General features: G+C 37.5%; 1 protein-coding gene across 2 annotated transcripts in view; it reads right to left on the reverse strand.

The window, feature by feature from the left end:
* The window catches only part of LOC142358119 (uncharacterized), a 58,652-nt gene extending 46,869 nt beyond the window's left edge, over positions 1-11,783 (reverse strand). Inside the window, exon 1 of one of the 2 annotated variants that reach the window (XM_075409583.1) lies at positions 11,614-11,783. In XM_075409583.1, coding sequence (XP_075265698.1) covers positions 11,614-11,616 — 3 coding nt within the window. In that variant the 5' untranslated portion in view covers positions 11,617-11,783. Of the gene's footprint in view, positions 1-10,039; positions 10,201-11,613 lie in introns of those variants that run through there. The other variant, XM_075409584.1, reaches the window with a different exon arrangement.
* Positions 11,784-17,018: the final 5,235 nt, after the last annotated feature.

Genomic DNA, 17,018 nt, shown 5'->3' on the forward strand with positions numbered 1-17,018 from the left:
GAGTGTGTTTGTGCGTATGTGTGTGTGCATAGTAATGTATGTGCGTGTGTGTGTCTGCGTGTGTGCGTGTGCGTTTGTGTGTGTGTTTGTGGTGTGAGAGTGTGTGCGTGTGCGTGCGGCTGGGTGTGTTAATATGTATTTTTGTTGGTGTGTGTCTGGTTGTGTGGGTTTGTGCATGTGTATGTGTATGTATGAGTCTGTGCCTATTTCTGTGTTTTTGTGTGTATGTGAGCAATTGCGTGTGCGTGTGCGTGAGCGTGTGTTTGTGCGTGTATGTGTGTGCATCTCTGTGTATATGTGCGTGTATTTGTGGGTTTGTTTTCATGTGGGGATGTGTATGCGTGCTTGGGTCTGTGTGTATTAATGTGTGTATGTATGTATATGTGTGCGTATGTATTTGTGTCGGTGTGTGTATATGTGTGGGTTTGTGTGTGTTTGTGTGTGTTTAAATGTGTATGTATGAGTGTGTGCCTATCTGTGTGGTTTTGGGCGTGTGTGAGCGTGTGTTTGTGCGTGTATGTGTGTGCATGTGTGTATGTGTGTGTTTGTGCGTGAGAGTGTATGCGGGTGCTAGCGTCTGTTTGTGTTAATGTTTCTATGTGTGTCTGAGTGTGTTTTAATGTGTGTTTTTGGATAGGTGTATGTTTGTGTGTGTGTGTGTATGTGTGTGTGTGTGCGTGTGAGTAAGTGCGTGTGTTTGTGCGTGTGTGTATGTGTATGTGTGTATGTGTGGATGCGCGTTTGTTTGTTTGCTAGTGTGTGTGTGTGTTGTACGTGTGGTTTGTGTGTGTATGTGTGTGTATGTGTTTGTGCGTGTGTGTGCGCATGTGTAAATGTGTATGTGTGTTTACTTGTGTTTATATGTGGATGTGTGTATGTGTGCGTGTGTGTTCCGTTTGTTTGTGTTTGCGCGCGCACGTATTTCTGTGTACGCCTTTGTATGCGTGTGTGTTTCTGCCTGCGTGTATGCGTGTGTTTGTTTGTATATGTGGTGTATATGAGTGTGTACGAGTGTGTGTGCGTGCATGTGTGTGTCTGTGTGTGTGTGTGTGTGCGGTTGAGCATATGCGTGTGTTTGCGCGTGTGCGCGTGTCTGCGTGTGTGTATATGGAGTGTTTGTCTGTCAGAGTGTTTGTTTGTGTATGTTTGCGAGTTTGTGAGTGTGTATGCGTGTATATGTGTGTGTTTATGTGTGTATGTGTATGTGTGTGTATGTGTGTGTATGCGTGTGTGTGTGTGTGCTTGTATGTGTGAGTGTTTTTGTTCGTATGGTGTTTGTGTATTTATGTGTGCGTGCGCGTGCGTCTGTGTTTGTCTGTGTGTGCGTGTGCGTGTCTATGTTTATGAGATTGGGTGCGTGTTTTTGTGTTTCTGTGTTCGTGTGCGTGTGTGTGTGTGTATTTGTGTATGTGATTCTGCGTGTGTGTGCGCATGGGTATGTGTGCATATGGATATATTTGTGCGTACACATGTGTGTATATGTGTGAGTATGTGGATTTGTTTATGTGTTTGTTTGCTTGTGTAAGTGTGTGTTGTGTGTGCGTTTTTTTGTGTATGCGTGTGCGCGTATTTCTGTGCGCATGTGTGAGCGTCTGTGTTTGTGTGCGCGTGTGTGTATGTGTGTGTTGGTTTGTGCTTGTGTGTATGTGTTTGTTTGTTTGTATGTGTATACGTGTGTGGGGGCTTGTGCGTTGTTGGGTATGTGTCAATATTTGTGTGTGCTTGTGTGCGTGTGCATGTGTTTGCGCGTGGTTGTGTGTGTGTGTGTGAGTGTGTGTGTGTCTGCGTGTGTGCGTGCGCGTTTGTGTGTAAGTGTGTATGTGTCTATGTGTGCATTTCAATTAATTACTAATGAAAAGTAACTCCAGGAATCGAAATTTAATTTACAAATGCACCAAAATGCGTTGGTTGTATTTGTGACGCAAACAGTAAACAGAAAATATGTTTTTGAGCAGAAATATGTGTGTGTTTGTATGCCCGTGTGTTTATTTGCTTGTGCGTGTGTGCGTGTTTGTGTACGTGTGCTGTGTGTGTATGTGTGTGTGTAATTGTGCGTGTGTCTAACTTTGACTGTGTTTGCGTCTGCGTGTCTATGCATATTTGCCTGTGTGTAAGCTTCTGTGTTTGTGTGTGCGTGTACGTGTGTGTATGTCTGTGTATGTGTGTGTATGTGTGTATATAATTGTGCGTATGTGTGTATGTGCGTTTACTTGTGTTTATTTGTGTGTATGTGGTTGTGTGTATGTGTGCGTGTGTATTCCGTTTGTTTGTGTATGCGTGTGCGCGTATTTCTGTGTGTGTGTGCTGGTCTGTGATTGTGTGTGCGTGTGTGTATGTGTGAGTTTGAGCGTGAGTGCATGTGTTTGTTTGTATGTGTATATGTGTGTACGTGTGTGTGTGAACGTGTGCATGTGTTTGAATGTGTCAATGTTTGTGGGTGTGTGTGCGTGTCTGTGTGCGTGTGTGTGTGTGATTTTGTGTATGTCTGCGTGTGTTAATGTGTATATGTGTGTTTGAGTGTGTATTTATGTGTGTTTTTGCATGAATGAGTGCTTGTGTGTGTCTGCGTTTGAGTATATTGGTGTGTTTATTTGCTTATATGTTTATGTTTGCGTACTTGTGTCGGTGTGTCTCTGTGTTGGTGTCAGGGCGTGTGCCTTATTGTGTATGTGTCAATTATAGTGTGTGTTTGTGTGAACGTGCGTGTCTGTGTGTGCTCTTGGTTGTGTGCGTGTATGCGTGTGCGTGTGTGTGTGTGTGCGTGTGTGCTTGCTCGCTTGTGTGTAATTGAGTATGTGTCTATGTGTGCATTTGATTTAATTACTAATAAAAAATAATTCCAGGTCTCAAAATTTGATTGGTCATTTTATAATCAAAAATGAATTTGATTATCCAAATCTTAACGAATCTTGAAGAACTTGATTACTTTCACGCAACAAATCAGAAGGAATATTGTAAAATTATTATGTATAGAAAAGTTAATGATTTCCTAAATTGTTTTATCAATTGTATATAATTTATCTGAAAAAAATCATGGCCATCAGCTGATTTTAAATGGGCGTTTGATTTTACTGCAGGGGCCTATGCGCATCTCACTACCTATATGTATTTCCATTTTCTGATTTTTCACCTGTTCAGGTCGCTCCTGAGACAGTCGAGAAGCTTGAGGATACGATCTAAAAACCAGCCAAATTCGAGGACACGTTTTACTAATAAGTCATTTTCCAGGACACATTTTATTGTCCAGCCAAACTCCGGTACTTGATTCATTGACGATTTTCAGTTTCAGCCAATTTCTGGAACCTCACACAAAATCCATATATATTCTTTTCATAAAATAAATCTAACCAGGACAGACTTTTCAAGCTTTATATCGGTCGATGAGTGTATTCTCATAATTCGAGGCGTCGTCTAAGGTGTGTGTGTTTGAGTATGTGTTTGTGTGTGTGTGCGTGAGTTTGTGCGTTTACCCCTCTACACTTGTCAAGGCCAATTTGCGCGTATGCATTCTATGTGTTTTCGAAATACAATGACTGTATGCCTTTTTGATTAAAGGGATCTATTCTGTTTTGCCCACCCCCCCAGCTTAGTGAACATAAATCTTTTACGGTAAAGGCCGGTAAAATGGTGAAAGAGTGAGGGGGGAAAAGACAAACTAATCCCCCCTCTTACAATTTTTTGGTCTGTCAAGGGGGTAAAACGATGTGGGAGTTCGGTGGTAATTACTCCGTTACCCCCGAACTCTTACTTCGTTTTACGCCCCCGCCCTGACAGACCAAAAAAATTAAGAGTGGAGGGTTAATTTGTCTTTTACTCCCTCATTCTTACCCAAGTTTACCCCCGTTGAAAGCCCAATGCAGCCGTAAAAAGGTGTAAGAGTTTTGAGCTGCATTTTCCTAAAAAGTCCTCCCATTGCAGCCCCACTCTTACGTCATCTTCGGCGGAAAAATTTAACCAGAGAAAAATGTTAAGTTCACTGTAGTTCATACAATTCATTAATTCAGTAATTTCAACGCACTTGCCGCCGGACGATGCGGCCACTTGGGCCGCAAAAAAATGTTTCTACGGCAATTATAGCAGATCACATTTCTCGCTGAAACCACAACATGGGTGGCCGAGAAGAAAACAAAAATATGAACCTAAAACGAATAAAATTTGTTAGACGATACCTAATGTCTTGCATTTGATTTTTTGTTCCATGGTTTTTATTGAAAATTAATCTAAAATATGAGAGTTTTTTGAAAGTTTCCTACTTACGCAAAGTAGGAATCTAACGTTCTAACGAAGACCTCTAATTTCATTGCTCTTTCGCTGTTGATAGTTTTGGAATCTCAAAGTATATTTGAACATAATGTTTTCTGCTTCTTATTTTTTTATTTCACACGGTTAAAAAAATCAGCAGTTAATACAAAGCATAAAAATTGTTCAAAATGATCTCTTTTTATCTTTTTTAACTTGTTTTATTGGCATCCCTAAAAAAGTTCAAAAATTCAGTAATCTTAATTGCTCTTAATTGGTTGAAATTTGACACAGCCTAATAATCAGGGTTCGTTGCTGGAAATGAAATGCCTGACAAAATCATTTTTTTTTCAAGCACGAAGGTTTCAAAATTCTTCCTTTCTTTCTGCTTCGCAAAATTAAACATCAAGCCTTTCTTATGAAATTGTTGTTACTGAAAACGGAAACAACTTTCTGGTTGATCTACTGAAAGAATAAGGCGACAGTTGGAAAAGATTTGATGCCACCCTTTTGTTGAATCTGTGGACTGTAAAAAATATCAAGCTACTCTATCTAAGAATTTTTTCATTAATGTTTGTATCAAAAATCAAATTCAATTTCTAAAATACAATTGAAAAAAAATTGTATGTCAGTAACGCTGACATGCTAGACAGATATGTCTTGCTGACATGCAGAAAATCTGCAGTTTTTACTTATTTCGTTTTTTTTTGTTTGATTGTTTGAAAACAAACATCAAGTGCTGACAAAAAAACGGACAGTTGAAAAATTTTGTGTGTGTGAGCGTGTGTGTGAATGTGTCAATGTTTGTGTGTGTTTGTGTGCGTATGTGTGTGCGTGTGTGTGTGTGCGCTTGAGTGTGTGTCCTCGTGTGTTATAGTGTATGTGTGTGTTAGAGTGTGTATTTATGTGTGTTTTTGCGTGGGTGTGTGCTTGTGTGTGTCTGGGTGTGAGTATATGCGTGTGTTTGTTTGTTTGTATGTGTATATGTTTGTGTACGTTTGTGTGTGTCTCTGTGTGTGTGTCAGGGCGTGTGCCTTATTGTGTATGTTTCAATTATTGTGTGTGTTTGTGTGCGTGTGTGTGTGTGCGTGTGTGTGTGTGTGCTTGATTGTGTGTCTGCGTGTGTTAATCTGTATATGTGTGTTAGAGTGTGTATTTATGTATGTTTTTGCATGGGTGTGTGCTTTTTTGTGTCTGGGTGTGAGTATATGCGTGTGTTTGTTTGTTTGTATGTGTATATGATTGTGTACGTTTGTGTGTGTCTCTGTATGTGTGTCAGGGCGTGTGCCTTATTGTGTATGTTTCAATTATTGTGTGTGTTTGTGTGCGTGTGTGTGTGTGCGTGTGTGTGTGTGTGTGCTTGATTGTGTGTCTGCGTGTGTTAATCTGTATATGTGTGTTAGAGTGTGTATTTATGTATGTTTTTGCATGGGTGTGTGCTTTTGTGTGTCTGGGTGTGAGTATATGCGTGTGTTTGTTTGTTTGTATGTGTATATATTTGTGTACGTGTGTGTGTGTGTGTCTCTGTGTGTGTCAGGGCGTGTGCCTTATTGTGTATGTTTCATTTATTGTGTGTGTTTGTGTGCGTGTGCGTATGTGTGTGCGCGTGGTTCTGTGTGTGTGCGTGTGCGTGTGTGTGTGTGTGCGTGTGTGCGTGGGCGCTTGTGTGCAATTGAGTATGTCTCTATGTGTGCATTTGATTTAATTACTAAAAAAATGTAATTTCAGGTTTCAAAATTTGATTGATCATTTTACAATCGAAAAAGAATTTGATTATCCAAATCTTAACGAATCTTGAAGAACTTGATTACCTTCACGTAACAAATCAGAAAGGATTTTCAAAAATTATTTTTCCTAAATTGTTTTATCAATTGTATATAATTTATCTGCAAAAGATTCACGGCCAGCAACTGATTCTAAAGATGGGCGTTTGATTTTACTTTAGGTGCCTATGCGCATCTCACTGCCTATATGTATTTCCATTTTCTCATTTTTTAGCGGTTCGGGTTGCTTCTGGGACAGTCGAGGTGCTTGAGGATACGATCTTAAAACCAGACAAATTCCAGGACACGTTTTATTAATCAGCCATTTTCCAGGACACATTTTATTGTCCAGCCAAACTCCGGTACTTGTTTTATAGCCGATGTTTAATTTCAGCCAATGTCTAGAACCTCACGCAAAATCCATATATATTCTTTTCATAATATGAATCAATCCAGGACAGTCTTTTCATGCTTTATATCGGTCGAGGACGGTCTTCTCAAAATTCGAGGCTTCGTCTGGGGTGTGTGTGTGCATGCGTGCATGCGTGCGTGCGTGCGTGTGTGCGTGAGTTTTTCCCTCCACACTTGTCAAGGCCAATTTGGATTTATTAAATCTATATGTTTTCGAAAAACAACAACTGTATGCTCTTTTGATTTAAAACATTTGACGCAAAAAGTAGCTTAAAAAAGGTACAAAATGTGACTCATCATTTTCTCAGAAAATTAAAAAGTAGAACAGCACAAGCAGTTAACAGTTTCTATGTGCACCAAAATGCTTTGGTTGTATTTGTGACGCAAACAGTAAGCAGAAAATATGTATTTGAGTAGAAATATGTATTTAGCATGACCAAATTTTATGCAAATACCGCAGATACTGAATGCAGATTAGAAAATGTCGACAGAGTTAATAATATTTATGCGACATGCTGCAATGAAACTTGAACCGGCGAGCAAACTCACATGCGACAGATTGCAACAATTTTGATTATCAGCCTAACCAAACAGCTTTATTCTCTTTTAATATAATGTTCAATAACTGCTAATATCTTGCAGGTTCATTTGAAACTAGGGATGTATTCTGTTTTGCTCACCCCCCAGCTTAGTGAGCATAAATCTTTTATGCTAAAGGGGGGTAAAATGGTGTAAAAGTTAGGGGTGGAAAAGACAAACCAACCCCCCACACCTCTTACAATTTTTTGGTCTGTCAAGGGGGTAAAACGATGTGGGAGTTCGGTGGTAATTACTCCGTTACCCCCGAACTCTTACTTCGTTTTACGCCCCCGCCCTGACAGACCAAAAAAATTAAGAGTGGAGGGTTAATTTGTCTTTTACTCCCTCATTCTTACACCATTTTACCCCCGTTGGAAGCCCAATGCAGCCGTAAATAAGTGTAAGAGTTTTGAGCTGCATTTTCCTAAAAAGTCCTCCCATTGCAGCCCCACTCTTACGTCATCTTCGGCGGAAAAATTTAACCAGGGAAAAATGTTAAGTTCACTGTAGTTCATACAATTCATTAATTCAGTAATTTCAACGCACTTGCCGCCGAACGATGCGGCACTAGGCCGTAAAAAAATTATTTTTACGGCAATTATAGCAGATCACATTTCTCGCTGAAACCACAACATGGGTGGCTGAAAAAAAAACAAAAATTTGAACCCAAAAAGAATAAAAATTGTTAGACGATACCTAATTTTTTGCATTTTATTTATTGTTCCATGGCTTTTATTGAAAGTTAATTCAAAATATGAGTTTTTTGCAAGTTTATCCTTGAAATATTCGTTTCCTCCCTACGCAAAGTAGGAATCTAACGTTCTAACGAAGACCTCTAATTTTATTGAAATTTCGCTTCTTGATAGTTCTGGAATCTCAAAGTATTTTTGAACATAAGGTTTTCTCCTTCTTAGCTTTTTTTATTTCACACGGTTAAAAAAATCAGCATTGCAGATAATAAAAAGTATTAAAACTATTCAAAATAATCGTTTTTTTTTAATCTTTTTAACCTGTTTTATTGACATCCGTATGAAAAATTCAAAAGTTCAGCAATCTTTGCTCTTATTTTGTTTGAAATTTGACACTGCCTAATATTCAGGGTTCGTTGCTGAAAATGGAAAGCCTGACAAAATTATTTCTTATTCAAGCGGGACGGTTTCCAAAGTTCTTCCTTTCTTTCTGCTTCATAAATTAAACATCAAGTCTTTCTTAAAAAATTGTTGTTACTGAAAATGGAAACAAATTTCTTGTTAATCTACTGAAAGAATAAGGCGACAATATAAAAAGATTTGACGCCACACTATTGTAGAATCTGTGGACTATAAAAAAAATCAAGCTACTCTATCTAAGAATTTTTTATTAATGTTTGTATCAAAAATCAAATTCAGTTTCTAAAATACAATGGTCTGAAAAAAATTTTTACGTCAGTAAAGCTGACATGCTAGACAGATATGACTTGCTGACATTCAGAAAATCTGCAGTTTTTACTTATTTCGTTTTTTTTATTGTTTGAGAACAATTATCAAGTTCTGACAAAAAAGCGAGCAAATAAAAAATTCTGTGTATGTGAGCGTGTGCGTGTGTGTGAATGTGTCAATATTTGTGTGTGTTTGTGTGCGTGTGTAGGTGCGTGTGTGTGTGTGTGCTTGAGTGTGTGTCTGCGTGTGTTAATGTGTATATGTGTGTTTGAGTGTGTATTTATGTGTGTTTTTGCATGAATGTGTGCTTGTGTGTGTGTGTGCGTGTGAGTATGTGCTTGTGTTTGTTTGTTTGCATGTGTATATAGGTTTGTTTATGTGTGTGTGAGTGTCTGTGTGTGTGAGCGTTTGCGTGTGTGTGAATATGTCAAGGTTTGTGTGTGTTTGTGTGCGTATGTGTGTGCGTGTGTGTGTGTGTGCGCGCGCTTGAGTGTGTGTCTGCGTGTGTTATAGTGTATGTGTGTGTTAGAGTGTGTTTTTATGTGTGTTTTTGCATAAATGTGAGCTTGTGTGTGTGCGTGTGAGTATTTGCGTGTGTTTGTTTGTATGTGTATATGTTTGTGTACGTGTGTGTGTGTGTGTGTGTCTCTGTGTGTGTCAGGGCGTGTGCCTTATTGTGTATGTTTCATTTATTGTGTGTGTTTGTGTGCGTGTGCGTATGTGTGTGCGCGTGGTTCTGTGTGTGTGTGTGTGCGTGGGCGCGTGGGCGCTTGTGTGCAATTGAGTATGTCTCTATGTGTGCATTTGATTTAATTACTAATAAAATGTAATTCCAGGTTTCAAAATTTGATTGATCATTTTATAATCAGAAATGAATTTGATTATCCAAATCTTAACGAATCTTGAAGAACTTGATTACCTTCACGTAACAAATCAGAAAGAATTTTCAAAAATTATTATGTATAAAAAAATCAATGTTTTCCTAAATTGTTTTTTCAATTGTATATAATTTATCTGCAAAAGATTCACGGCCAGCAACTGATTCTAAAGATGGGCGTTTGATTTTACTGTAGGTGCCTATGCGCATCTCACAGCCTCTATGTATTTCCATTTTCTCATTTTTTAGCGGTTCAGGTTGCTTCTGAGAAAGTCGAGGTGCTTGAGGATACGATCTAAAAACCAGCCAAATTCCAGGACACGTTTTATTAATCAGCCATTTTCCAGGACACATTTTATTGTCCAGCCAAACTCCGGTACATGTTTTATAGCCGATGTTTAATTTCAGCCAATGTCTAGAACCTCACGCAAAATCCATATATATTCTTTTCATAATATGAATCAATCCAGGACAGTCTTTTAATGCTTTATATCGGCCGAGGATGGTCTTCTCATAATTGGAGGCTTCGTCTGGTGTGTGTGTGTGAGTGTGTGAGTGTGTGTGTGTGCGTGCGTGTGTGCTTGCGTGCGTGCGTGCGTGCGTGCGTGCGTGCGTGCATTTATCCCTCCACACTTGTCAAGGCCAATTTGCACGTATGAATTCTATATGTTTTCGAAATCCAACGCCTGTATGCCTTTTTGATAAAAAAAAAATTGACGCAAAAGGTAGCGTAGGTACAAAAAGTGACTCACCATTGTCTCAGAAATATAAAAAGTAGAACAGCAGAAGAAGCAGTTTATTAAACAGTTTCTATGTGCACCAAAATTCGTTGGTTGTATTTGTGACGCAAATCAGTAAGCAGAAAATATGTATTTGAGTAGAAATATCCATTTAGCGTGACTAAAATTTATGCAAACATCGTAAATTTTGAATGCAGAATAGGAAATGTCGACAGAGTTAATAATATTTATGCGACATGCTGCAATGAAACTTGAACCGGCGAGCAAAATCACATGCGACAGATTGCTACAAATTTGTTTATCAACCTATCCAAACAGCTTAATTCTCTTTTAAGATAATATTCAATAACTGCTAATATCATGCAGTTTCACTTGAAACTTGGGATCTGTTCTGTTCCCCACCCACCCCCCAAACTTAGTGTGCATAAATCTTTTATGACCCCCGGCGCACGTGCTATTTTCTTACATAGCAACGTGCTATAACAACATATAATTTGTAACTGGTGGTCATAAAAACACTGCGTGTGAGTATTTGCGTGTGTTTGTTTGTTTGTATGTGTATATGTGTGTGTACGTGTGTGTGTGTCTCTCTGTGTGTGTGTCAGGTCGTGTGCCTTATTGTGTATGTTTCATTTATTGTGTGTGTTTGTGTGCGTGTGCGTATGTGTGTGCGCGTGGTTCTGTGTGTGTGCGTGTGCGTGTGTGTGTGTGTGCGTGTGTGCGTGGGCGCTTGTGTGCAATTGAGTATGTCTCTATGTGTGCATTTGATTTAATTACTAATAAAATGTAATTCCAGGTTTCAAAATTTGATTGATCATTTTGTAATCAGAAATGAATTTGATTTTCCAAATCTTAACGAATCTTGAAGAACTTGATTACCTTCACGTAACAAATCAGAAAGAATTTTCAAAAATTATTATGTATAAAAAAATCAATGTTTTCCTAAATTGTTTTTTCAATTGTATATAATTTATCTGCAAAAGATTCACGGCCAGCAACTGATTCTAAAGATGGGCGTTTGATTTTACTGTAGGTGCCTATGCGCATCTCACTGCCTCTATGTATTTCCTTTTTCTCATTTTTTAGCGGTTCAGGTTGCTTCTGAGACAGTCGAGGTGCTTGAGGATACGATCTAAAAACCAGCCAAATTCCAGGACACGTTTTATTAATCAGCCATTTTCCAGGACACATTTTATTGTCCAGCCAAACTCCGGTACATGTTTTATAGCCGATGTTTAATTTCAGCCAATGTCTAGAACCTCACGCAAAATCCATATATATTCTTTTCATAATATGAATCAATCCAGGACAGTCTTTTCATGCTTTATATCGGTCGAGGATGGTCTTCTCATAATTCGAGGCTTCGTCTGGGGTGTGTGTGTGAGTGTGTGAGTGTGTGTGTGTGTGTGTGCGTGCGTGTGTGCGTGCGTGCGTGCGTGCGTGCGTGCGTGCATTTATCCCTCCACACTTGTCAAGGCCAATTTGCACGTATGAATTCTATATGTTTTCGAAATACAACGCCTGTATGCCTTTTTGATTAAAAAAAATTGACGCAAAAGGTAGCGTAGGTACAAAAAGTGACTCACCATTGTCTCAGAAAATTAAAAAGTAGAACAGCAGAAGAAGCAGTTTATTAAACAGTTTCTATGTGCACCAAAATTCGTTGGTTGTATTTGTGACGCAAATCAGTAAGCAGAAAATATGTATTTGAGTAGAAATATGTATTTAGCGTGACGAAAATTTATGCAAGCATCGTAAATATTGAATGCAGAGTAGGAAATGTCGACAGAGTTAATAATATTTATGCGACATGCTGCAATGAAACTTGAACCGGCGAGCAAAATCACATGCGACAGATTGCTACAAAATTGTTTATCAACCTATCCAAACAGCTTAATTCTCTTTTAAGATAATATTCAATAACTGCTAATATCATGCAATTTCACTTGAAACTTGGGATCTATTCTGTTCCCCACCCACCCCCCCCCCCCCCCCAAGCTTAGTGTGCATAAATCTTTTGTGACCCCCGGCGCACGTGCTATTTTCTTACATAGCAACGTGCTATAACAACATATAATTTGTAACTGGTGGTCATAAAAACACTGGGGGGGGGGGGGGGGAAACAGAATAGATCCGAAACTTGAATGGCTATCCGGGTCTATTCTGTCCCCCAGAGAACTTGCAAACATGTATTTAGCGTGAAGTATTTTTAAAACGCCGCAAATATTGAATGCACATTCGAAAATGTCGACAGTGTGATTAATATTACTATAACATGCTAAAAAGAAAATTGAACCGCCTTCGAGCAAATCACGTTACGGCAGATTTTTATACAAACTGGTTGATAAGATAATGTTCAATAGCAGTTTTGTTTGTGTTTGAATATCATGCAGGTTCTGTGGCTATTCTCTTTCGCCCCACCGCCCCCATGTGTTGTTATATAGCCAATTACTATGTAAAACATGGCACATGCGCCTGGGGACGTAAAAGATATATGCCCACAAAGTTGTGGGCGGGGGGGGGGGCAGAATTGATCCGGCGTTCTATAAATTCTGTCACTCTGAGCTAGACTTTTTCTCTGCTTCTATTGTTTTTTTATTTTAAACATTACCGTTTCCAGGTGATAAAGCTATGAATTGCCACAAATTCAAGAATCGAAGATATTCTGGTGAAACTTGAGTGGCAACTTCCCGGGTCGAGGTTTGGTGGTGAATTTTCGTAAGAAATGCGGTGAAATGTGGTGAAAAAAAATAATTTTCACCGCGTATTTCGTACATCTTTTTGCGGTGAATGCGGTGAATCGCGGTGAATTATTTTTTTTCACCGCGTTCTCGGTGGCGGTTAATTTTTTTTTTCACCGCTTAATGCGATGAATTATTTTTTTTCAACGCATCTAGCGGTGAAAAAAAATAATTCAACGCTTGGGAGAAAGTGGTGAATTATTTTTTTTCACCGCATCTAGCGGTGAAAAAAAATAATTCAACGCTTTCTCTCAAGCGGTGAATTATTTTTTTTTCACCGCTAGATGCGTTGAAAAAAAAATAATTCATCGCATTAAGCGGTGAAAAAAAAATTAACCGCCACCGAGAACGCGGTGAAAAATAATAATTCACCGCGATTCACCGCATTCACCGCAAAAAGATGTACGAAATACGCGGTGAAAATTATTTTTTTTCACCACATTTCACCGCATTTCTTACGAAAATTCACCGTGTCTTCTATGAATTCACCCTGTTCACTTTTCTTACCTGAATCAGCGCTTCAGCTGATTTTTTTGTCAAACCAGGCATCATCAGACAGCTCACTGCAGACAATCTCCATCAGCAACAATTTTTTACTGTTCAGCAACTTTTACTCATTTTTTAAAATTATTCAAGAGTTTCAAACAAAACCGCTAGTTTGATTAATTTCCCATTTGAGCCTCTACGCAACAACGCTAGCGCTGTTTTCCTCTTTTCAAAAACCGAAAGAATCAATCAATCAATCAATTATCAATTCGAACAAAATTCAAAGTCGGCAATATAAATAAGTACAATTCGTTCGTAAAACAAACTTCAAAATGAGAAAATCAAAAAGAGACAATGTACAGCTAAAAGGCAAACAACAAATGAAAATGCTAAAATATAACGCGGAAAAGAATTAGAATGTTTCAAACAACCTTGGAATTTCTGCAGTTCAGTGGTCCAGTGTTTGTAATTTTTGGCGCTTTTTTTCTTCTTTTTTGAACTTCTCCATTACAAGACGGACTTGGCTTCTGTTCCATTGCTTTTTTACATAAACCTTCTTCATCTCGAATAGTGGCTGCCGTTCAAACCCATTGATTTCAATTTTAATAAATTCCATATAGCACAATTTTCTCGACTTTTTGCGATGTATTTTTGACTGTGCCAACATCAAGTTGATTTTCCAATCAAAGAAGATCCAACCGTTGAAATGGTTTTGGTTTTTGCGGGCTGTTAGAAATGTCACTGCCACAACTCCCTTGAACACTTTCCAGATGTGCGACTTGGCCGTTTTCATATCCCGAGCAAGAAGACTTTTGAATCGCAACGCAAATCTGTGACGAAATGTCGACTTTTTTCTTTTGAACTTTGCACTTAGATTGTTGACATTTCAGCTTCGTTGCGTTCAACCTTTTCTTGAAATCATCTTTTTCTCTTATCATGGCCAATAATTTGGTCCTTTCAGGCGAGGTCACTTCCATAAACAAAAACCTGAAAATATGAAATAAAAACCAAAATGACTGCTATTTTATACAAGATAAAATCCAAAATACAAGCACACAAGGTAAAATCCAACAATCTAATAGTGGCACTCAATTTGAACACTCTACCTACACAGGCAATACTCCATGCCAAGTTTCGTTCGAATTGAACAACTTTTTGACCCAATCAAAAACAACTATAGTTAAAATTCGCTAAAAACGAAATTCGCAAATTTCCGTATGAAAAACTCAATTTTTTTCCTAGGCAAGCTATAGCAAAAATTCTTTTTCTTCTACTCTCTAACTATACATGGAATACTTCATACCAAGTTTTGTTCAATTTGGACAACATCTTGACCCAATCAAAAACAACTATAGTTAAAATTTGCTAAAAACGAAATTCGCAAATTTCCGTATGAAAAACTAACTTTTTTCCTAGGCAAGCTATACCAAAAATTCTTTCTGTTTTAGACTCTAGGCACCCATGGTATACTCCATACCCAGTTTAGTTCACTTTGGACAACTCCTTGATCCGATGAAAAAGACCTATTTTTAAAATTATTTCTTTGAAATACTCGCAAATTTCCGTATGAAATACCAACTTTTTTCCTAGGCAAGCTATAGCAAAAATTCGTTTTCTCCTACTCTCTAACTATACATGGAATACTCCATTCCAAGTTTGGTTTAATTTGGACAACTCCTTGACCCGACAAAACTTCTATATTTTTGAAAATAAAATAAGCGAATAATAAGCGAAAAAGTCGATATTTCCGATTGAAATACGAACTTTTTTTCTAGGCAAGCTATACCAAAAATTCTTTCTGTTTTAGACTTTAGGCATCAATGGGATACTCCATACCCAGTTTAGTTCACTTTGGACAACATCTTAAACCAATCAAAAACAACTATAGTTAAAATTCGCTAAAAACGAAATTCGCAAATTTCCGTATGAAAAACTAACTTTTTTCCTAGGCAAGCTATACCAAAAATTCTTTTTGTTTTACAATCTAGTTACCCATGGGATACTCGATACCAAGTTTGGTTTGATTTGGACAACTCCTTGACCCGATGAAAAAGACCTATTTTTGAAATCACTTATTTGAAATAATAGCAAATTTCCGTATGAAAAACTAACTTTTTTCCTAGGCAAACTATACCAAAAATTCTTTTTGTTTTACACTCTAGGCACCCATGGTATACTCCATACCCAGTTTAGTTCACTTTAGACAACTCCTTGACCCGATGAAAAAGACCTATTTTTAAAATTATTTATTTGAAATACTCGCAAATTTCCGTATGAAATACCAACTTTTTTTCCTAGGCAAGCTATAGCAAAAATTCGTTTTCTCCTACTCTCTAACTATACATGGAATACTCCATACCAAATTTGGTTTAATTTGGACAACTCCTTGACCCGACGAAACTTCTATATTTTTGAAAATAAAATCAGCGAATAATAAGCGAAAAAGTCGATATTTCCGATTGAAATACGAACTTTTTTTCTAGGCAAGCTATACCAAAAATTCTTTTTGTTTTATACTTTAGGTACCCATGGTATACTTAATACCAAGTTTGGTTCAATTTGGACAACATCTTAACCCAATCAAAAACAACTATAGTTAAAATTCGCTAAAAACGAAATTCGCAAATTTCCGTATGAAAAACTAACTTTTTTCCTAGGCAAGCTATAGCAAAAATTCTTTTTCTTCTACTCTCTAACTATACATGGGATACTTCATACCAAGTTTCGTTCAATTTGGACAACATCTTGACCCAATCAAAAACAACTATAGTTAAAATTTGCTAAAAACGAAATTAGCAAATTTCCGTATGAAAAACTAACTTTTTTCCTAGGCAAGCTATACCAAAAAGTCTTTTTCTCCTACTCTCTAACTATACATGGAATACTCCATACCAAATGTGGTTTAATTTGGACAGCTCCTTGACCCGACGAAATTTCTATATTTTTGAAAATAGAATAAGCGAATAATAGGCGAATAAGTCGACATTTCCGATTGAAGTACGAACTTTTTTTCTAGGCAAGCTATACCAAAAATTCTTTTTGTTTTACACTCTAGGTACCCATGGGATACTCCATACCGAGTCTGGTTTGATTTGAATAACTTCTTGACCCGATAAAAAAGACCTATTTTGAAAATTACTTATTTGAAATAATAGCAAATTTCCGTATGAAACACTAACTTTTTTTCCTAGGCAAGCTATACCAAAAATTCTTTTTCTCCTACTCTCTAACTATACATGGAATACTCCATACCAAATTTGGTTTAATTTGGACAACTCCTTGACCCGACGAAATTTCTATATTTTTGAAAATAGATAAGCGAATAATAGGCGAATAAGTCGAAATTTCCGATTGAAAAACGAACTTTTTTTCTAGGCAAGCTATACCAAAAATTTTTTTTGTTTTACACTCTAGATACCCATGGGATACTCCATACCGAGTCTGGTTCGATTTGAATAACTTCTTGACCCGATAAAAAAGACCTATTTTGAAAATTACTTATTTGAAATAATAGCAAATTTCCGTATGAAAAACTAACTTTTTTCCTTGGCAAGCTATACCAAAAATTCTTTTTCTCCTACTCTCTAACTATACATGGAATACTCCATACCAAATTTGCTTTAATTTGGACAACTCCTTGACCCGACGAAATTTCTATATTTTTGAAAATAGATAAGCGAATAATAGGCGAATAAGTCGAAATTTCCGATTGAAATACGAACTTTTTTTCTAGGCAAGCTATAGCAAAAATTCTTTTTGTTTTA

The sequence above is a fragment of the Convolutriloba macropyga genome, unplaced genomic scaffold (assembly GCF_964194025.1).
Source record: "Convolutriloba macropyga unplaced genomic scaffold, txConMacr16.3 SCAFFOLD_656, whole genome shotgun sequence".
Classification (NCBI taxonomy): domain Eukaryota; kingdom Metazoa; phylum Xenacoelomorpha; order Acoela; family Convolutidae; genus Convolutriloba; species Convolutriloba macropyga.